The 24,536-nt window shown below is 34.1% G+C and overlaps 1 protein-coding gene across 3 annotated transcripts in view; it reads right to left on the bottom strand.

Annotated features, from left to right (window-relative positions):
* LOC147067475 (uncharacterized) overlaps positions 1-24,536 on the bottom strand; it is a 28,615-nt gene extending 4,079 nt beyond the window's left edge. Inside the window, exons 1-12 of one of the 3 annotated variants that reach the window (XM_085954278.1) lie at positions 24,303-24,536; positions 19,110-19,266; positions 17,726-17,800; positions 16,335-16,448; positions 15,269-15,418; positions 13,772-13,870; positions 11,912-12,101; positions 11,318-11,446; positions 6,145-6,220; positions 3,159-3,325; positions 2,185-3,051; positions 980-1,136 (exon numbers count right to left, since the gene is read on the bottom strand). In XM_085954278.1, the coding sequence (XP_085810404.1) occupies positions 980-1,136; positions 2,185-3,051; positions 3,159-3,325; positions 6,145-6,220; positions 11,318-11,446; positions 11,912-12,101; positions 13,772-13,870; positions 15,269-15,418; positions 16,335-16,448; positions 17,726-17,800; positions 19,110-19,133 (2,048 nt within the window). In that variant the 5' untranslated portion in view covers positions 19,134-19,266; positions 24,303-24,536. Of the gene's footprint in view, positions 1-979; positions 1,137-2,184; positions 3,052-3,158; positions 3,326-6,144; positions 6,221-11,317; positions 11,447-11,911; positions 12,102-13,771; positions 13,871-15,268; positions 15,419-16,334; positions 16,449-17,725; positions 17,801-19,109; positions 19,267-23,818; positions 23,991-24,302 lie in introns of those variants that run through there. The other 2 variants (XM_085954280.1, XM_085954281.1) reach the window with 2 other exon arrangements.

Raw genomic sequence — 24,536 nt, 5'->3', positions numbered from 1 at the left:
TAGGTTCAAATTATTTTATTTTAAGTTTTATTGGTTATTTTGTATTGTAATTTTGTTCTCGTATAAAAATGTTCCTAGTTCTTTGTTGTTTACCCTGTACTTTTTTGATAACATGATGAATAAATGCTATAATGCAAATCTGTACATTTTTTTGTTTATTTTTTTGATTGAGAATACGTTCTCATATTTTTATTTTATTTACATTGATACCCTATCAAAGTCACCTAACTGTAACTTGGTGCTTATGACTCCTGAAAAAAAATTGAAAAAAATAATGAAATATAGGGATGGGTTTGAAGTCCCACATATAAACTAACGAAAGCATAAAAAAATAGGTATCAAAGTAGCCCCATCACATGGTGTAACTTTGATAGGGTACATTTTATTTTTTATTTCCATACGTATTCGTTAAAATTTAAATTTAATATTATTATTCGGTTGGTATTTATAATGCAATATTTACATTATTTTTTCAGTCTATTCCTGTAGTCGGTTTTCAAAATATCGTAAATATAAAATCAAAATCGATCAAAGTAACCCCACTTTACGGTACATAATAATTATGCTGGTATATTATACCTATCTTATAAGTAAAAAAAGGTTAGTGATTTCATTTCTTATAAATAAAACCCCAAACTAACAAAATGTCAATATTTTATAATTATTACCTGATTTTTTTCAGTTTAGACATGAATTTTTTGGTCAATAATTCAAAGATAAACTTCATATTTCAATGTCAAAGTTACGGAAGCATATGTGCATAATATGGAGAAGACCAAACACATAAACATTCAATCCATTTGATTCTCATTTTGATTGATTTAAAATAATATTCCACAAATCCTGATAAATTAATTGGTTATATTCAGCTTACAAATAATAAATAAACGATATTATCAGTTAATTATCTAAGCTGTAGGACTAATAAATTATCACAGTGCATTAAATTTACTATCAGACGCAAGGAATGAATAATTACCTGCATTTGGGTCCGTTCTGTTGTAGCAATACTTCATTTTCCATCATCTCTGCCAAGGCTTTCTGTGTCTCTTTGAATGGATCGAAATCTAAATCATCATCTACTGTGTTGTTTGTGAACTTATCATTTGCCAATTCATTTTGCATTTGAGATAAACCTGCAAGGATCAAAAAAAAAAAATTAAATTTTGATCAAAACTTTGGTGATAACACTGTTTTCCATCAAAGACTATTTGCTTACTACATACTACCACTCCAGAAGAAATGATACTCCATTCATTATCAAAACTGGGTGAAATTAATCAATAGGTATGCAGTAAGCCAATCTCTAAATCTTCAGCAACCATAGTTGCGACTGTGAAGTCCGTCACAGACCAGCTACAAATAGCCCACCAATACTCCGATGTTCTTCCAGTTCTATCATGATTTTTTTTACAAGGCTGTCACATCAAGGGATAGTATGACCAAAAAACCAGCCAACTTTCCATGAACATAATATCTCAACCGTGAAGCAAAGTACATATTAGAATTCTCAACTGTGTTGTGTTTTTGTGAATTGTGTTGCTAAAATTATCATTAGGCTCGTAATAAAATTCGCATCATAGATAGCCCCAAACAGGTTATTGACTTCTGGATACTTTCAGTAGTGGTGTCATTAGTGAAACACATTCAATGACCTTATATAAACACATTAAATTCATTGATGTAGACAAAATTATGTTTGGTAATAATAATAACACGTATACGTGGGCTTTCAAAACAACCATTATAGTAAACGAAATCCTGTTGCTATCAGAGATAATATCTCAAATCAATTAGTAGGGAAGTCATCAATCTATTTTGGTGAACCTCGACCAGACAGACAAAATATTAGGTTTGACAGGGGTAAAAAATATCATTAACATTTTCACTTGACACCACTTAATTCACTACAATTTCATATTTTTTTTTATAAAATTGTTCAACATCAAACCAAACAAAACTTTCAAAATGCTTCTTTGTATGTACTATTATTTGACTAACAGAAGACCATAATGTTAAAGATTTTTATTGCTAACTTTTGGGACTACTCGCAAGTCGTGAGTCCTGCATGCACTGATTGAGAATCACCGCTTTAGAGGTCGGCATTAGTAGTGAAAATATAATATTTTATGAATAGTATAAGATTAAGAGATATTTATCAATTATTGATTGAAAGACACAAACCTGTGTCTTGCGAGTGTCGAATGGCAGAGAGACGGTCGACATGTTGACTCTCAATGAATGCGAGCGAGGGCATAGGGCGGGGGACGGGGACGGTCTGTTGACGGCCGTACGTTGTGTGCGCCAAGATCAGTTTGAGCTGTTGGTTTCTGCTAAAGTCTGTGAAAAATTTGTCCATGCTATTCTCGCCCGCATACCGCCCTCCCTCTGATTCCTGCTCCTCCATGATAGGTCGAGTAGAGACTAAAGGGGGGGCGCGGTCGGGCCGCATTCCGAATGGAGGAAGGGTTCGGAAATCGAGAACCGGTTCCTCGGCGAAGCGTTCTCTCATTCCGAACGTCAGCGGGGCGGCAAGGGGTGGTCCAGACCGAAGACCGTCGGGGAATGAACGTCCGCCGGGCGGGGCAAAATCCAGGACGCGGTCGCGGAGAGGGGCTGTGACGAATCGCGGCGGAGCTTCGGAGGCGTCCGGGTCGTCCAGCAGGTCGTGGCTGCCGTCGTCCTCCAGCAGATTGTGGTCGTCCCCGTCCAGCAGGTCATGCTTCTCGGGCACTCCGAAGCTTCTTTCCTCGGCGCCCTCCACCGGCCGCTCATTTCTACCCTCCTCTGTCTTTCTTTCATTCAAACTCTCCAGACTACTATCGTTGTCCTGTGAGCGATCGTCGCCGGCGGCAGCAGAATTAATGTCTCGCCGGCCTCGCCGCTGTGACCTGTTCCGCTTATCGGCCCCGTCTCCGTTGCCTCTGTCATCACCCACTTCAGCCCGGTCTGACGCTCTTTCCCGCCCGTTTTCCTCCGAAGCTCCACACCCTTCCGGCTCTCCCCGTTCGGCACCTTCGCCTCCTGAAGGCTGAGGAGACGGAGTGGAATCTGCAAAGATAACCTCATATTAATAAACGTTCAATCAACTAACGGACATTATAATTGTTAATATGGACATGATTAAAACAATCAGCAAAAAATGCAGTGCTGTTGACCTTGAGTGTGCAGAGGAGAGGAGCTGAGGCTGGGCCACGCCTCTCGACTGGAAGAGCTGTCGCTGGAACTGGAAGAGGAAGAGAGCATAAGTGGCCCGCTGCCGTTTCCGTTCCCATTGCTGTGCATGCCTATGTTCATATTGCCGTTGCCCGTATTGCTTTGCCATCTGAAACGTTCAATTTACATCTTTCTTTATGCTGAGTTAGTTGAAAAATTTTGTTGATCTTGGTGCCGAACCTGTACAATATTATGCGGCTAACATCGTGGATAATTCAATTTGAAACAACTAATTTTAATACATAGGTGCTTGACACCAGTAGGCTTATTCTAACATATCACTTAACATCGAAAAAGAGTTAATTGTGATAAATATATCACATTTATCACTTTACGTATTCTGGTGGTTAATTATATAAAAAAGGTGATATATTTTAACTGCACCTCTGTTTGGCGTGCTAACATGAGAACGAGACAGAATACGTCAATTTTACATATTGAGAATTGAGATGAAAGATGTTTCGAAAAATAATTACGTCAACATCTCCGTGTCTCCGACTGGCAAAATTGCAGGTTATGTTGACTGTTTGAGGTTTAAAGTTTATTGAAAAATCTTTCCGCATTTTGACGTTCGGGAACCAAAACCATATGACATGACGGCGCTGGTTCAGCTTTATCCGCTCGTGGTCGGTCTTATCGGATCCGAATTTGACTGACATGTCTACCAAGAATTAAAGATAGCCACAGCTAACCGTTTAATCACGTTCAATGTTCCCTCTAATTTTTCTATTGTGTGTGCGGATCATCAACATATCAACAGTGGCGTAACTAGGGTTGGTTTCACCCGTCAGTGATGGGCTGTCACCCAGTATGGTAAATTTACACCCCCCCCCCCCACAAACACACATTAAAACTTATATTTTTAAGGTATTTATTAATTTCAGTGATTATATTGATTATATATATTAATAACACTAACAAAGATAATTTTTTAAGTAAATAAGAAAAATAGGAAATAAAGAAAAAAATATTTATTTATATTAAATCTATATAAGTATATTATTTGTATGTTGGGTTGTTTTTGTTCAATATAAACACTTTTATGCAAAATAAACATTTATAAAAAATATGTGTATGAGGTGATGCAACAAATATTTTTCTTATTAATTTTTAATTCTTTCTCCGAATTTCTCCGAGAAATGAGTTGAAGAATTGTGCATGTGATGGTTTCGTGTATTCGAGCAAAACTAAAATCTGACAAAGGAAACTTTCTTTTACAATATTTTTGTGCGAGGACTGTGCGGGGGATGAAAACATGTGTGCGGACACATTTTGATAGGTTTGTGCCGCGCACACCTTACAGGGAACATTGATCACGTTTAGTGTAAAGAATTCCTAACGTGCTAATTTTGACCAATGATAATAACGGAAACGTGCTTAAGTGATAACTGATACCTAATCTGTGCCGGAAGGTTTTGTATGGCGGCAAGCGAGAGGCCGCGAAGTTTTTAGCAAAAATAAACATTTTTTTTTTTAAATATATTGAAAGTTTATCATAAACACCTACCAATCATATGCTTAACCCTTTTACTCCCACGGGGCCGATATTTCGGCCCACCATACCTATGCGAAAACTCCATCTGGGCCGATCCATCGGCCGAAAGTTTGAAACCAAATTTACGATTTATTCCAAAATTTTCCCGTCATATTTCGTCTCCTGTAGACGAATCATTATATTCACTGTGTGTTGAGTGTGAGTAACATTTATTTTAGTGTCGGCTTTATTTATAATTATGTCACACCCTATTAATTCACAAGTCATAATTGCTCTGCTGTCGAACTTGAGACCAAAGAGGGTCATAAAAATAATAAAACATTATTTTTATGACACATTTTAAATTCTGATATTTCTTTTAGTTGTTTTATGATTCATATATCACATTACAAAATGAAGTTTGTAATTTTTGAACTAACAATGGATGCCACTGTACTTTTGATAAGATGGTGAAAAAATACATGAATATAAATATTATTATAAATGATTTAGTGCTTTGAGACTTATTTTTTGAAATTACTTCATTCCATATCAGTTAGTCATCCATACTGTATCGAATTCTCTTGCGATTTCGTGAATTGAATAATATTCTTGAATACCTTGGACACTATACGATTTTTTTTGATTGCTTTATAAAAATTCTATTTCATAGATAAATAATAATTTGTTTATTTTTTTTCTGTTACTACATAAGGATAGATTATATTATAAAATTTGATAAATCAATTATAAATAAAAAAATGTTGTCACACTTGTTTTGTTGTTCAAACATAGTTTTACCCGTTCATTTCTAAATAAATATTGATACATTATTTTTTTCTTTTGTTTTATTGATGTAAACTATCAATATTATTACTTATTATTGCTTTATACACCATTGAGAACACACAAAAAAAGTTTCAAATTTTTAAAACATGTATAGAATTAGTTATTTAAAAAAAACTAGATCGACGATTTTTTGTCAAAAAACGCTTGGGAGTTTTCGCATATGCTAGGCTAAATCAGCTGGGAGTAAAAGAGTTAATGTCTCATTATTGGACCAGTATTCTTCCGAATTTTAAATTATTCAAAACAAACGCATGAGACTGGTATTTTGTCTTCAAAGAGAGGCGAATAAGTTCGTATTTTTTGTATGGACGGCACTGTACGCCCCCGCCATATCCGCGAACTAGTTCGCTTTGGCAGAGGACCGGTTAAGAATAGACCTGCAGATGTCAGCGGTAGATAGTATTACTACAGAATACCGCTTTACCAACAGATTAAGGATTGATATTGATTGTTTCTTTGGGCATTTTTGATGTTATGGTTTGGTATTTTACCCTTTTACTGTAGTGTGTTTGTCAGATGTTCCTATTGCCATAAACAGTCACCACAATATACAATAATAATAATAGATGAATTAATATAGGTATTAAAATTGTTTGAATACTCACTTTGGATTGGCTATATTGATACTGGAAGAAGTGTTGCAGACTACTGTTGTGGGTATAAAGCCGCTTTGAATTGTACCTGTAAAAACAACAATCATTTTAAGATGGAACCAATAAATTAAAGTCGTGTAACATTATATGAGTGAGAACAAGAACTAACCATACATATAAGTAAATTTTATCAAAACAAATTTAAGCACTTTTTCGAAAGATAGAAAGAAAGAAACTACATATCTTAGAGCAGAGGTCGGCACCATGCCCAGAATTCATACCTATTTATGAAATGAGAGGTGAAATAGAGTATTCTAAATAAAATTGTCCTATATGGTATGTCACAATTATACACGTCGGTCCTTTTCTAACGCATGTTACAGTATTGCATAAGTCAATGAAGGAATAAGACAGAGATACGTATCGATGAAGAAATTTTCAAAGTCGAGTGTGAACACATGACGCATAACAGATAAGACGGGGTAACAAAAAAAGTATTCAAACCACAAAATTTTTTCGTGTCTATCAATATAATATATTAAACTGCAAAATTCTTAAAGTAAAAAAATTAATTTGTCTGAACAAAAATTTATGTCAACAGCACTGGATCCGAGAGTATAGGTGTGGAAAACGTAACTTTTTCTGTCAAAAAAGCGAAATCATCTTATTTAAAACATATTCGCAAGTATTTGATATTGAATATACGTAATTGTTGTACCATAAAACTTATGTAGTTGCACTAAAAGCCGGCTGACAAGAACATGTTCAACTCGAAATTTGACGTAAATGAAAAATATTTGTCAAAATAATTGCTTATACTTAAGATTTAATATATAATTTTATTAAAATTGTAATTCTGACTTCCAACATTTGGCACAGAGGTGCGGAAGAAGTTTCCCAAGCTGGTCCAACTGGTAAGAAATAACTTCACATCGATTCGATATCTATTCATCATACAATCAACTCAAAATAAATTTTGAAGTGAATTAAAGATGTATAGCGAACAGTATATTATACTTGATACTCCTATATTAAAATTTGATACAACCTGTTCTATAATAATCGCTGTGCTTGATCGTACTTTGGTATATAGAGATTGTACACAATCTATTTTTGAATCAAAATCTTTGTCCACCTTGTCTTTTAAGGTGGTGCAATTAATCAACTACAAAAACTGTCAGACGTACACACGGCAATAGACCATATTTTGCTACCATCTTTAAGTAAAGGTTCACAGATCCCTGTAAAGTGAACAACCTTCTACAATACTGACACACTTTGCATTTACTCAGGAACATCATTGTATGTTTTCTTCAACAAATAATGCACAAGAATTAAGAATGTAGTAATCTTTATTGAAAGCACAACATTGCGGGTGGGTTCATTTCCCACCCAGTATAAGTATTTTGTAAAAATCGTATGTTTCTAATTCTAACTCAAAATACGAAATTTTCAATCTAGAAAAGAACATAGGTAAGTAACAATGCCGTTAATACTTTTCGTTTTTATACTGCATACTCTTGACTAAAAAAGCTGCAGCAGTAGCTCATTGAACATTAAATTTGATGAAACAACTTTACGAGCTCAAATAGTTACGCTAATCTAGAAATTGTCCACAGAATTTTCAGTAAACAAAATCATTCCGCTTGCAAGTGTTTAGTGGAGAGGGAAAACTGAAGTTGACAGTATTAGATGATTAGTGAGGTATCGAAACACAAACTTCTTTTAGATTCAATTAAAATTGTCATTATTCACATTTATAGCATCACGTTAATATGATTGTAATTACTTATTCCGTGTGATTCCTTTATAATGTTTTATTTCTGAGGAACATTATAGTATTTAATTATAATAGATAGGTATACTAAAATAATTATAACAAGTATACGAAATACCGTAATTAAACATCATAAAATAGTTACCAAACAAAATAAATATGTATTTATTAGTTAGCACATTTTTTTTGTATATCGTCGCCACACATATTCATTTTTTATGAGTAAGACATAAAATTTAAGTTAGGCTAAGAACAATAGAAGTCTTGTGTATTGAAATAGGCCAAATAGGGTAACCCCCCAGTGCAAAAATATATTGTTTGTGAGCAGTTCTGTTAAAAGTTAATTTCAGTTTATTTATACCGCATGTTACATAATCGGTATGCACTAATCCAGTGTTTCCCAACGTGGGGTGTACGCCCCACCGGGGGGCAATTTGAATGTTTTGCGGGGCAATGTGCAAATCATTAAATATTTGGTACATTTTTTTTTGTTAAAAATGCATTTTCGAAAATATTTTTTTTATACTGCAACCATGACTTCTCGCGAAAATTACTGTTGCCATTCCCATCATAATATTTAGTTGAATGCGGCGCTTTAGCGCTTTAAATCATATGTTACCGAAAAAAATCGTTTTTTTCACAAACTGTGGAGATTTAAGATTAAAATTGACCAAATTAGTCCTCACATAAAAACTCTTTGCAGCTCACATCAAGCATAAGGATCGCACTATTTTTTTCCGAGTTGTACATCTAATATAATATTTATTATACATAGGTAGGTACTTACTTACGAAAGTAAAATTGTAAATAGTATTTATTACCTATGTGCATTTTTTTATTTTAAGCAATTCATTTTTTTCAGAATTTATTAGTTAACTATGAAATATTGATAGGGGGAGCATGGAGATTTTTCGTATTTCTGCATTGAACGCGAAAACAATATAATATGTTTAAAATGTACATTAACAGTTATTTTAGGCTTTTAGGGAGTGCGTCCTAATAAATCATTACACAAAAAGGCACCCAGAATACGATCAAATTTACGCATAGGCACAACAAACATTCCAGTACAATTTGAAACTTTAGGTTAGGTTAAATTGTATTGGTCTTAGTTAAGTGCATCTTTTAGAATTAATGACAGTGAATGAAATAGGTGTGGGGTTAAAGTGGTTAGACTCTTGTTAGATTGTTCGAAAAATCGGGATCGCAATTATGTAAGATATTATTGTGTCATGTTGTTTAATTTCGTGTGGTCACCAGAGTAATTATTATGTCCTGTATAGATTGCTCTGTTTGAAGACGGAGCGTTAAAAATACTCTCTTCTATATTTTAGAAGTCGAAATCTTGGGCATGATGCCGACCCTTGTCTTAGAGGCATATGCATAGAACAGCAAACTACATTGAAGCTAATTAATGCAAATTTGCATGCATAAACCTAAATAGAGTCCATTGGATAGTGACGTCACGTCACTAACGTAATACGCATCATAGCGTGACTAATGTTACCAACTTTTAAATTTTGATTCACCGATAATTAATTTAAAATTTTGAAATTGTGAGTAGGTGTAAAAATGTGCAAGCAGTACCATATAAACTTAATAATTATAAATGAATAATTATCATGAACTTTAAATAATGTGTTAGTTATAATATCATATTTATTTTATACTTCTAACCCCATGAAAGGATAAAGTATTTCCAATAAATATTTATTTCGTAATCGAGTGGCCACACTCTCGTCTCACAGCTATCTTCATATCTGTTATGAGAATTATGATATAATGAGATGATGTGAAGTGAATCAGCTTGCGAGTTTTGCGACAATCCATAGTCCAAAACGGGAAATGAAAAGGAATTATTATCATTTATACCAATCAGCCTATGAAAGTCTTAATGTCACCAGTGTGTTTGAGATTTTCGTCTTGTTTATTACAGTTTAGGTGATATTTTGAAATAATGCAGACTGCTTCCAATTGCATAATAAATCTTAAATAAAACAGTAAGGGTCGTATTTTATCGTAATGTTACGTAAATCCATCTTATTCATGGGAAATACTGAGATTTTAAGACATCTTTAGTGAATAATCGAAACACGGGAGCATTGAGTTACGTGTTTGTAAGTACATAGAATACTGAACTTCAACAGATGATTATGCTTAAGTTCTTTCTTGTAGGTCAAGATACGTGTTTACTGCAGTAATATTGTGGAATGATTTACAGTAAAGTTGCAACGCATTCTCGTATCTCCGACAATATGACTGATCGGTCGAAAGTATAGTGCGATAGATTGGAGAAACATAACATTTTTTTCATGAAAATATGTGTAACTATACCAAATGGATATTTCATAGAAGAAAATTTATTTCTGAATTAAAAACTGAGAGAATCAAGTTGTTTTGTGCCTCTCCTGAAAAGATTGTAGTATAAAGAAGAAGTACCCTTTGAGATACGTGTTTGTAGAAAATTACCGACGATATATTACTTACCTATCACAAAAGGGGGTCACGATGAGTGCTTCATAATATGATGCCGAGTGCCGACGATTTAACTGGATTTATTTAAAAATACCATTAATCGTTAAGGTGACGCATCAGTGAAACGGCAAATAATTTTCAACTGTAGGCGCGACGAAATTTTGGACTCGCTCGCATTCAGTGAGAGAACGTAGAGCTAGAAACACGTCACTTTGCTTCGTGATGGCGACGGGCCAATTAATTCTTAAATCGTGTAAAGATGACTAAAAACGTTACCCATTTACTTTAAAAAGAAAACATGTCAATGAATATATTATTATTGTTACTAATAGAACAATAAACAGAACATAAAATGGACGTATGTTGGATTTATATGACAAATAATATTTCGTTTGACAGGCGTCATTTGCACCCGCGACCCGCAATCCGCGCATCGCCTAGCAACGATTTTTTTAGACCGTGCCTCAACTGATGTACGGCCTAAAAATACACGGAATACCCTTTATTTTACACGGAACCCCAGAGTTCCGCGGAATACCATTTGGAGAACACAACACTGTTAAACATTATGCCTTTAACTTTAGCGATAGGTTGAGGGGCCCGCCAAACATCGTGGCCTGGGGGTCCACTTCAGGATGTGGGGGCCATGGTTAAAGATGTCTGTCTAATATCTTTTATAATGATTATTTTATAAAATATTTCTTTAAAACTAACTTTCACTAAACATTGCAACACTGTTGTCACTGTTTGACTTCTAATTTCAAAATGGAAAACGTCAAGAAATTAATCAACAAAATTATTGATTGTAAAATAATATGAAATACCATATAATACTGTAATAATAATATGTAAAATACTTTTCACAGTGTAATATGTCTCCCGTGTTTAATAAAAGACAGAAGATTTAAATAAGTAAGTTCATGTGGCACTGACTGTTTGGTGGTGAGTCTTTGGAGGGCGGCTGTGCGGGTAAAGCAAGTAGTTGATTGTGAAGTTTCTTTTCGTACACCTGGTGCATGCCTTGATGCATTTCTTCTTTTGTGAACGATGCCTTGGGGTCGCCTGCACACAAACATAAAATAACCATGTTATTACATTACAATACAGTATTTTTGTATGTACAAACATTTTTATTAGATGGTAGGTAACAATGCGCCTATTGTTGGTAACAGTTTAAAATGCATCAGTGATTTATCACTAGAGACATTACATGCTAGTGACTCAAGCTACTAATAACTGAACCATGGTAATGGCAACATTGCTTAGCATAACCGCGTTCTCAAAAAAATTGTCAGTTTTTTATAGTTAACAATTAATTGTGTATTCAAACAAGCTGATAAATTAATCGTGAATGAGATGACTCATTATGAGATAAAAAAAAATAAAGATTTTATATTAACAATAACAAATAGGATTGAACACAGACTTCCTGTTTCAGCTATCTTGAATCACAATTAAATTTGTTGTTGTACTTGATAATTTACAATAAAGAAGGATTTAGATTAGATATTATGTAGTGTGACTTACCTAATTCGTGCAAATACATGCAGTCTGGTTTTGGACAAGGCTGATTGCGCATGAAATTTGCGCAATATTTGGTCGTACCTAGGCTGCCTTTCAATACCCGCCCGTCTATAGTGACATTGTTTACGTTCTGTATTGCCCGTAATGCGTCTGCGCTGCTCACGTACGTCACGTATGCCGATGCAGACGGACCCTGAAACAACATAAGACAAAATCATTAATAAGTCAACATCCTTTTAAAATCATCATTTAAAATCATCAATATTGTTCGGATGTATCGTTTAGATGAGAATGCAACGATATTATTGTTACAATTTAGTTGTATAGTGCAATAAGAGGTTTGTTCCAGCAAGAAAAACCAAACTGGTCCAAACCAATCAACCCAAACTAGTGAGTCAAATGTCAAAACGGTCTGGTAAAACTTTGTGGGAACTTGATTTTCGACAACTAATTAAGTAGTGTTTGTTGTCAATACATAACGTCGGTGTTTTGTAAAAAGGGCGAATCAACCATTTTGGCGAAATCGAGATTTTATTGAAAATACAATATGTACCCCACTAGCTTTGTTGTGTAAAAACAGCGAATTTGTATCTCCACTGGAAAGTACTTAAAAACGATAATCGACTAAAATTAAATTAATTAAAATTACGAATAAAAAGCGAATGTGACATATTAGGCCTTTTAAAATATCATATAATAATGCATATTATAATGACAGTATTCTTTCTAAGCTTTATTATAAACTTGTTAGATATTTATAATCATCCACAGGTAATAAACAAATAAATGTCAAAGGTTAAAAATCCTCCTCCTGTAAAATAGCATTTTGGTCAATTCACCCTTTTTACAAAACAGTGACGATAAAATGAATCCAATATTTCATTTGTCTCTAAAACAGCAACATCTTTACTCTAACGTTGATTTGACGTTGCATACCGAACACATCATAATCCAAGCCATTGTAGCTCGTCATCTATGAAAACGCATAAACTTAATTGTAGTATACATTTATATTAAATTTATAAATAATGCCTCATGATAGGTTTTTAGAAATCACTTAGGCTACATCGGCCATTTGATATATAAATTTCATATCAACTAATGCGACTTACATGACGACTAAATTGAGGAAAATCGATAGGTATTATTAAAAATTATTAGATATAATATGTCAATCTGTTGCAAGATGAGACTGAAAATAATAAATTAATGTAATTTTTAGGTAAAGTACTGTCTTGACAACTGTCACTTTGACAGATTGTCAGAGGAGTCAGAGAAAAGTGGTTTGATATATTCAGTCAAACGATTCTGCCCACTGGAAACTGATGAAATCTTGCAGGAACATCAAATCTCAAACCATTTCTGGTTCATTTACTGTGCATGCGTTAGTCATCGGATATCAATTGTCAAACCATTCACAACGCTTGCAGGAACAAATCTACGGTGTCCCCAATCACCACTGACTACATTTACTACTAATATAATTGTAAACAGCAAGAATACCTAATAATTAAAATCAAGTATTTGCAGCGTTCGTCAACTTCTATGATAGTTTATGGATAATGGTTGTTTTAGTTCCCTAATTCGGCCATCGGCTTATTCGGGTCCTTCTATAGATATGAGCAATTGGTGTAACAGGACATTGAACGATTACCATAAAAATCAATATCAATGCTGCCATTTACACATGGCTATGAGCCGGGATTTTACTTTGTGTATCATACAATACACAAGCAAAATCCCTGCTATGTGACATATCATTCATTCGATCGATGAAGTTTTTTAAATTACATTTCAACATTTTGTTTCACTGGTCATTCTGACCCGACTATTATGTACATATTTAGGTTTTAATTAATATACCTGAGGACTGACCTGTGAGCCTGCATATGCAGTGCTGTGGTTTATAACCACTTTGTGAATCTTGCCGTATTTTCCAAAGTATTCTTGCTTTTTCAAAACCTGCAATAATTAAAATAATTACAATTAAAATTAGATATTGCAATCCCTCAGCAGTTGTATTAAAAGTTAGCATTGGTTCTACTTTTGTCAGCTGATAATATGTATATGAGGCGTCTAATTACAAAAAGCGACAAGTCCACAATTCAATATTATCGGGAAACAATGTTTTTATGTTTTTAGCTTCAATTATTTGTTTTAACGTGAAATTTTTTTCCCCGTTGTATTCTATGTCGATATTAAAACCAATTGGCAATTTTTTTCAGCCGATAAACTCTTAAATGTAATAAATATAGGCAAAATAAAATTGGACTTAGCGCTACTTGTACTTCACTTTTTAATTTATCCCGCATAAGGCACATATTTCCGTGGCACTGTCATAAGTTTACCAGATGCTACAGCATGGGAGACGCCCTTTTCAATATTGAACGTTCCCTTATTGGTTGACTTAAACACGCGCATAATCAACCAAGCTTTAAATAATATGAAACACGGACTTGGCGCTTTTTGTAATAAATCGAGACTTAAAATATTTTTTTTCGTAGGGTTATGTCGCGTTTTGGAATTTATAGATCAATACATATTGTGTAAAATTATACAAAGAATACGTGCGTATTTTTTTCTCGATTTTGACCAAATGTGGACTTATCGCTTTTTGGAATTAGACGCCTCATATATTCTAACAATATCGAATCACTTTGCATTTTAATAATTCTATAAACCGTTCAAAGTTGAATAAATAACTTGTTCCGATTTTCTCAAACATATTCGAAACTGTAAGTATTGACGCTATGTCAAGAAATATGCTGTCATCTAATTAAAAATTTTAACCATAGGAAACCTTTGCATGAGAAAGATTTCATTCAAATATGTATCACGCCTACGATGACCAAGCAGCTTACGTGTCAGTTTTTAACTTTATAATGTCGTGGGTCTCAGGTTCGAATCCTGGGTCTAGCAAATACACGCATTGTTTTTCATTTTGTGTTTGGAGTCAGAGTATGGACCTAATAGGTTGAGCAAGTGACTAACATCAATTTCTCGTAAAAACAAAAATCTGTCAATACAAACTCCACTCTGTGGTGGCCCATATGATCTTATTAGGATTGGATATGGTCTTATGAATGTAGTTCAAAACAAAGTTCTTTTTTGTGATATTTTACACTGAATGACACATTAGAGATCAAAAAATTATGATAGATTCCAGCATATATATCAAGACAGTTGATAACCGACAGCCTGTAATGCGCAACTTTTCAAACAAGTGTGATAATTATTAATCACCGTAATGCATATCTATTTTGTCTCTTTTCAGTGGTCTTGATAATAGTTTATAATATTTTAATAACAGGAATCTTTGATTTAAATTTAATGATTGAGATGACAGTAATGTGTACTTGCCTCGGGATCTGCGAGTCGGACGGGCAACCCGACTACAAAGACCAAATTCTTTTGCACAACCCGAACGCTGCTCAGCTGGCGGCGGCTCTCTTGAGTTTTCGTTCGCCTCTGCTGTTCTCTGGCTCGCTTCTCCGTTTTCATTGCCGCAACCTGTCACATTACGATTGTCACATTTTAATAATATTCACACCAAAGAGTTTGGAATAATACAAAACATTACAATATGATTGTTCATTTAAATAATGATGGTTTATGAAGTGATTTTATCACAGCCAAGGCATAAACTTACTGTAAATAAACCGCCATTCCAAAAGATAATAATTAGCTTCAGTAGCATTACTATTAACAGCACTTCAATACATAAAGGCTCTCTCTCCATAATTGAAGGTTTTTCTTTAAAATATTTGTTTTACACTACGCTGGTTATTTTTTTTACATTTGGAAAAATATCTTCAGCTAATTAATTTCTCTTCCTGTGATAAGTTAAAATTATCGCAGAACATCATTGTAAAGGACATTAATATATAATTTAATAATATGTATGAAACATCATTTTATGATAATGCATGAAAACTAAAATGCGAATAATAAATGATTGAAATACAAATGTTTCATATTTCAAAAGAATTATATTACATAATGTAATACCTACACGCTTCAACTTTTAGCACTATACTAAGTACATATTTAATTGCAATGAGAAACCTCTGTTACTTTTACATAACAATCCAATGTTGAGGAGTTGGATCCAAGGGGCGGCAGGTTATATGAAAGTATGGTGAAGCAGGCATGTTCCTATAAAAGTATGGTGAGGCAGGCTGGTAATCAAGTTGCGGCAAAACTTCCACGTATATGGGTACGTTATAATGACGGTCAAAAGGTCAAAGTAAATCCTCTGTGATGCCCAGCATTTTTTTTATCGCGTTGCGCTATTTCTCGTAAGTTGTCGGCTATTGTTGACCAGCTTCATTCAGTTGTATAAGAAAGCCGATTCCTTGCCCCTCGTTTTATTTAATACCTCTATGGTTGGATCAAAAATGAAATTGTATCATTATTAAGTATTCACCTGTTCCTGTGATAACGGAGTGAAGTCTGCCGGATTCTCGGGATAGGCTTTCCGGCACGCTGGGCATAGCCCGTTCTCCCCTTCCCGAATTCGATTCCAGCAAAACCGACATATCTAAAACACATTTTTAGTTGAGTCAAAAATTATTTGTGGTATCTTTCGACTCAAACTACAGGTAGACATGGAACATCCCACAACATTGAATATTAAATATATAAATGAGTAGTTATCAGGAATGAACTAATCGTAGAGAAATTACCTAGAGTTGGGCTAAATCAAAGAGTTTGGACTTTAGAGAGGGATTCATAATATGAACTTTTTGTATTGTTAATACATATTAATGTTCTGCGCCTTCTTGCATTGAAAAATGGCCGCCATAAACAAGATGGTGGCCAGTTTTGTTGTTAAATTTGTTTGCAATTGTTCTATCAAAATATTCAAAATAATGAGGGTTTATTGTATAAAAAAAATTATGATCAATACACTAATGTAAAACATGCAGTAGTGACGATGGGTAGAGGTAGGCTGTTAAGATCCAACATAAATAGTGCACACTAAACTGTGTCAGTCATACCTATTTGTTTTCATTGAAATAAGAGTGCAAATTGCAGATGGTGTTGGTTAGCTTTTACAAATCAAGTAAACGCTGCATCGACCAAACCATAATAGCTTTGGTATGCTATGGTGATCCAACAAAAATAGTGCAAAATAATAGATAAAAAATAATCTTCTATCTTAAAAATATCTTAAAGTATGTACGATTTGATTTAATGGCATAATATTAGTTATTTTATAGATGGCCTAATATTTTTTGACTATTATCTAATATAACTTGATTTACACAGGGTTTAATTGAATTTAAAAAACTAACCAACACAATCTACAATAATTAAGAGTCTTAGTTCAATGAAAACAAATAAGCCTGACAAAGTTTAGTGTGCACCATGGATCTTAACAGCCTACCTCCACCATTCGCCACTGAGTGCAGTCCAGATAAACAAAGTTCAAATATATCTACATTACTAAATGGATTAATCTTTTGTTAGGTTCTCTTTCATATGTTTAGGCTCCGTTTCTATAGAGAAAGGTATTCTTTGACATCTTAGGGGTGGATTTTCTTTTATTAATTGAGGTTTAAGGACTAGCACACTAACTGATGTTTTGCCATCAATATCATGAATGAATGATCAAACAGCATTAATATTATGAAATGGTTGTTTTTTATATGTATCATCATACCATAAGCACTACAAGGATCCAGCTGCCTTCAGGAGAAATATCTATTTCGCTGTCCACTGGCATCTTCAATTTTTGCTCCATTTATGAGATAGTTCTTGGAAGGCTATGAATTATTTTATAAGTTACCGATGAACGATGGACGAATTACGAACCTGATATCCACAAGTGCACGGGTAAAAGTGAAGGTCGTCCACCTCCAATGGCTCCATACACAGCGGACATTCCACCTGATAATAATAAATCCAAATTATTACACTGTCCATCGATTCCGACAACATAACAACTACAAACTATTTGGTAACAAAAAATGTAGATAATGAAAAAATTTAAAAGCAAAATGAAAGTAGAGAGCACTCTCAGTAATCCGCCGCTCGATTATCCGACAACTACTAAAATCCGCTGTTATTTTTACTAGTTGAAAGCACAAAATCAAGCGCTATAATTCGCCGGTATTCCATTCGTCAAATTCAGTAGCCTGCCGCGTACAAGTATACAACGCAGATGAGACGGGTTTATTTTGGAAACTTCTCCTTCGCAAAACGTACGTTCATCGCGAAGAAAGTAATGTACCAGGGAGGAAAGTGTCCAAGAACCGCATCACAATTATGCCGTGTTCCAATGCAACCGGGACACACAAAATGAAGACTTTGGTCATAGGGAAAGCCAGGAATCCAAAGCCATTCAAGAATATCTGCCTCAATGAACAACTGGTTGTGTCAAGTGATTTACTGTTTAATATCTAGTTAATAAACTTAGGTTCTAAATATGTATAATTTAGTAAATACCTACTTGATTTTGATTATAAATAAAACCATTATTTGCTAGTACAAATTTCTCAAAAAAACTATTTTTACGAAATACCTGTTTTAATTTTTACCATATTTTGTATGTATGCACTATAATCCGCCGCTTTCACTAATTGGACACTTGTCTGGTTTTTGGGGTGGCGGATTACTGAGAGAGTACTGTACCTACGAATTTAAAATTAATAATTGTTTATATTATGTATTTCAATATCCTTCCCACTCAGCAGCATTGCTACAAGAGTGATGCTGCAGGGTTGACATGTGAAACGTGGCGCTCGATTGAGGGAAATGGTGCAAACTCATTCTTACCTTATGTTCTGAGTCTAGAGCATAATCAGGTAAAGCGAATAAATAAGTTATATCAATAACGTGATGATATAACGACAAAATACTTCAGCTCTTTCTTCAAATCTGAGTGGATCCAAATGACTGACTTTTGCAGTAGTCAGTAATAGAGTAGTCAGTAGATAGTCAGTAGTCAGAGTAGTCAGTAATAGTAATAGAGATTTTATAGTCATGGATACAATATCTCACTGATTTACTTTACCGTTAGGTAGGTTGAATTCATTAAGTCAGTAAATTTGTGAAATAATGTGACTAACAATAATGCGTACATGTCAGCGATTGCACAATTTGTGCACAACTGGTTGGACAGTCACTATACAAATATAGCACAAAAATATTGCTGATTACTGAAAATAATGTTCCCAATTCAATTATTCGTCATCACCTGTTCCTCTCCACTTTGGTTCATTACGGAAATGGGCAGCCAGTGACGACGTGTTGACGAGTCCTACGGCACTCGACAGATTTGATGATCTCGGAGTCAGGTTTTGGTTAAATCCTGAGTCCAACAGCGTCTCGATTCTTCTCCAAAGCTCTAGTAACTGAAAGATACACGAAATTGTTTCAAGCGAGTAGTAACAAGATATTTAACTATTTCTTGTTGGGTCACGATCAGACATGAACCATTATCATAAATGCTTAGGCTTCGGCCACATAGGAAGGTGCCTTGCTTGGTGGCTACGTGCTAGGTGACATATCCTAGTGAACGAATGCACACTATTCTATCGCAAAGGCCACACTGCACGCTTCGCGCCTCGCTACGTGATTATGAGTCACCTCGTGACTCTCCTGGCGAACAAAGATGTTGGTTATTTTTATTGCGTCACCTAGTGATTTTGCCGTTGTCTATGGATTTTGCAAGATGGCAGATATTTCTTCAGTATGACAAACACCGTATATTTTGAGGTTATGAATAATGACGCATGGGATGAATTAATTGATAGTACGCACCCAAGTTCTAATTTGTGACTTTCGAAATTTTAAACTTAAATTCTGTGTGAGAAGTAGCTTTCTGGTTAGTTTTGAGAGTGACATATCGTTGTTGGCTTGAGCGCTCCCAATGTCAAATAAATTTGTACCTAAGCACGTAGCGTGCAATGTGGCAGTAGTGTTTTTAGTAGACAAGCATAGCATCTAGCTCAGGACTAGCGAAGCACCTGCCTATGTGGCCGAAGCCTTAGTCTTTAGTAAGTGAAAAGGGGTGTAACCAATCAGAGACATCAGTTGATTTGTTATTTTGTTATATAAAAATAATTATGGTATCAAGTTTTCATAAAAACTCCAATTCAACAGTATTTCACAAAACAAGGCCGGATTTGCAAAATGGCACTTCTCAGTATGTAGTATGACTTTAATAAATTTATTTTTATGACACCACAATGTTAATTTTTAATGCTGAAATCATAAGTTTTTCCATTAAACCATGCAGTTTCCGGGAATTCTTAAACTGTCTTAGCTCCTCCAAAATTTGAAATTTGGTAACATAAAGGGAAAAAAAATTGTTAAGAACTGTATTGTCAATTTTTGGAAACTTATTGACATCGCCAAGTGATTGCTACTTTTTAGTTCACTAAGGCTGCAGATACACTGCATTACAGTAGATGTGCGTAAACGTGTGTCGACGCAGGATCTTATTTGATTCCAATTGCATCCGATTAGAATATACAATTGAATAAAACAAATCCAATTGGTGATTCTAATCGGATGCAATTAGAATCAAACAAGACCCTGCGTCGACGGACGTCAACTGTAATGCGGTGTGTCTGCAGCCTTATAATTCAGTTTTTTTTGATAAATATTTATTATAAATACAAACATGGAGATACCGCATTTTTAGGTTTTTATTCATAAATAACGAGGAGAAAACACCACCGTTTGCATGCATTATAAATATTTTTTTTCCGACCAAAAGATCATAATATGAGCATTCACAGGGTGGAGGTTTGTATTAACAGATTTTGTTTTTACGAAAAATAGCTATCAGCCACTTGCTCAACCAATTACATGCATACTCTGACTCATACACAAATTGAAAAAGAATATGTGTTCTTGCCAGACCCAGGATTCGATCCTGGGACCCACGACGCTATGGGCCGACATTTTAACCGCGCGGCCATCGTGTGTTAAGGGGACGCTCTACAGAATTGCCCTTGAGAATTGAAAATATGATTTTTTTACATGTGGTCCGGAATTGTTGCTCTACTGGTAATATGCAAAGGTCGCCGACAATGCTTTGGTCTAAAGTAATAATAATGATCTCTTATTTAATTTAAATCAAAACACTGTCAAAGTGTATAAAATATGGGGTGACCAAAAAATGATATCTTCTAATATACGTAAATGTTACTAAATTCAATTTGTTAATCAGGTGTTTGGTGGAAAACATTGCAACCAATATGATGAATAGCCACGATATAAACTTAATAATAATATATTAATAACGTTTTAACCTGAAATTGTCCGAGAGCTAAACATACGAAGGATGTTGAAATACATATCTACCTACATTTTTATTTCATGTGCTATCCAAAAAACATTATTAATGAATAGTATTTATTTTGAATATGTAAGACCTATTACATAACTATTTAAAAAAAATGGGTACATATTGTTTAATTCTAATGCATATTTAAAAAAAAATTAATATAGTGATGTCTGTTTATTATAAAAGAAAGTGACTTTTTATTAAAAGAAATGAAAATATAATTAATTATATTTTCATTTCTTTTAAAATGGAATTCTACCAAGTAAATGCTAACTCAATTAATGACTTTTTATTACTTACCCGATTAGTTTAATTAATTTAGTCTGACACTTTTACAAACAAGTAACGCAACTTTACTTTTAGTTGGTAGGTACAATAATTATTAATTAATAAAAGCCAATGCAAGAAATAACTTATACTCATAAAAAATGGTCACCCATAGATTTTTTTTTATTCAAAGCTAGCGATCGCAGAGAACAAGACAAAAAAAACTGCCGACTTTATCGAATCAATCACCCAGGGCTGTCGAAGACGTCTTACTTGTTTTTATGATAAATTGTTTTTAATTGTGTGCAATTTGGCGGGAAAATATAATATATACAGTTGCTTACCATTCGGTTATCCCATGAGCTGGGTTTTGTTTACTCTTTTGCTGACATCCTACAGTTTTATCTGATATTATAAAAGTCACACAGTACAACAGTGTTTAAATCTAATATGTAATTGCACCGGTTTAATTAAAAACTACAACGAAATTAACATTTTAATGATTTACAGATTTTCCTATGTTATATCAACTTAATAGCAATTTTAATGAGACCAGATACATATGACGATATATCCAAAATACACATCATCAGATAATATGTGAAATATTTTGATAAGCAAAAAAATAAGAACAATACAAAAATAACATAACATAATCAGCTAGTCTTTTCATAATTATTTTAGATGAATGTTGTATGCCGTTTGACGCTTGGAAGTATGTAATTATTCCATCGGTACAGTAAGCTATTTTTAACTTTAAATTTGTAACTCTTTAAAACGTAAAATTAGATTGATATTATTTTGACAGCCCTGTATTCGTTCGGCCGGTTTCAGATTACGTCGCATACATGTTATGTTTGAAGGGAATAATAATAATGATATTCGTTCGACCGAGAATTGTAATTAATAATTATTGCGTTTCTTAAAATAAATCCCCGATGGTTAGAGGTTTTTGAGGTTAGACTGAATTAAAATGACGTCCTTTCAACGCTGAGGTTTATTTCTGACTAAACTATGAATGACCTTGTTCCTGTTCAGCTGAGTCTTAATGTATATGCGATACATAAAACTCTGGTAGAATTCAATTCATAACAAAAATGTAAATGCCACTTTCCCTACACATAAGAACGGTGGTCTTAGTATTGCATGTATAGATGCAATCTTTTTCATACTTAATCCATTACACAAACAATACTTACCGACCCCATGTATGAACATTTTTTTCCACAGAAAAGTTGAAAAGATATACTTAATCATGCCATTTACACTGTACATCACAATTCACTTAAACATTTCACATTTCATAACAGCACCCTTTACTTCAGGATTTCTCTTTCTACATACAAAGAAGTCTTTTATCTGTGGGCAACTTTTCCCTGTTTCTTTTACCTTCCAAATTAACCCTTTATGTGGATAACACATAAACAGGTTTAAAGATTGCATTTGATTATGTAGTATTTTTAAAAATAAAACAACATTGAATCACTTAATTAGGATCTATTGGTTGTGTATGCACTCAGGGCTCGAAATGGACCGGCTAAAATTATCGCTCCGCCTCGTGGAAAAATAATTTGACTGTCTGAGCTAGATAGGTCATAATATACCAAAAAATCGAACACTAATTTTTATATAATAATCTAAGTAATTAATTTATATGTAATTTTATAATTACGAGTAATGTTGATATCTTCAAAAAATTGTCGAGCGCTCCGGTTCGTTAACTTTTCCATTTCGAGCGCTGTATGCACTAGAACCTCAATTAACAGTTATCAAATTTGTAGAAACTTCAGAAATGGTGACAATTTCAGACTTTTATGAAAAAACGTTAATTCCGATAGGAAAATAGCTTTTTCCAGTTTTCAATTATTCAGAAGATTCATCAAAATCGCACATGAGCTACCTACCCACTTTAAACTAGACTAAACATTCAATAGAACATAATTTAAAAATTGTATTTTGTAGACACTGTGCCAGAGCATTTGAACAATAAACAAAACCTGATAATGCTTTAAAAGATATTTGTTTTTGTTTGTAACTGTATCAATAATATTTAAAAACGCACGCAATTTACTAAGTAGGTAGATGTCAAATTAGTTTACAGTTACATCAATTGCTTATTTCAGGTTTTGTAAACTAAAGCTTCTTTCGGTAAGATTTTAAAAAACAAAATAAGTGGATTTGTACGTTTCTGTATTTTTAAGGAGAAGGTAGGACTTGTAAAATACGACGAACGATTTAGATGTTTACGTTTTGATGAGTCAATGTTACGCACGGAAAAGTGATAATATTGGACAACCGATTCAAGCGGCATCGATAATATTGCACAAAGCCACTAAATATACCTTTATTTTTAGTTTATCGGTGAGAATTGTCGCGGCCACTGATTTATGTAACGGTTATTCCATCAAAACTGACATTACAAGAAAGAAATTTTGACGGATCACCGCCAGTGACTCAACTTTTGACAAGTGAATAATTTGACATTTTACAACTAAACGAAAAATGCGAGCGTACGAGAGAAATCGCCCATATGTAAAATCGAGATGAAAAATCTTTCACTCTCCAAACAATAAGCCTAGGGACTGGGAGACCAGCGGACGTATAATTGGCGTATCGGAATAATACCATATTTGTCATATTGGTTCGCAAGAGCATCAGCAGTTGAAGGATATGTGGCAAAAATGTCGCGACCAAGAGCGAAATCTGGTCGAGCTAAAAATACATGATCGACCGTTTTGCACACGCTATACATATTAAACATCGAGCTAGGTGTGTGACGGATGGGTCTGACTATTTTTGTAGCAAAATATCGAAATCAATGTTTACCTTACGTCTTCGATCAGTACGATCTTTTCTATTGCAGATCGGACTGCTATCGCTTCCGGTAGTACGGTCGACGATTATCCGAATATAAACGGCGATCGATGCGGACACACAATTTAATTCGGCATATTCTGAAAAACTCTGATATCTACGACGGCTCGCAAATATTTTTTACGAGATACTATACATTTGTTTCATGAAACGATGGCCTATTCTCTTGCAAGATTCGGATCGTGT

This window comes from Rhyacophila brunnea, unplaced genomic scaffold (genome assembly GCF_057557595.1).
Source record: "Rhyacophila brunnea isolate RB1 unplaced genomic scaffold, BYU_Rbru_1.0 scaffold_4, whole genome shotgun sequence".
Classification (NCBI taxonomy): Eukaryota; Metazoa; Arthropoda; class Insecta; order Trichoptera; family Rhyacophilidae; genus Rhyacophila; species Rhyacophila brunnea.
Note: the sequence above shows the minus strand (reverse complement) of the source record. Positions and strands in the feature narration are given on the sequence as shown.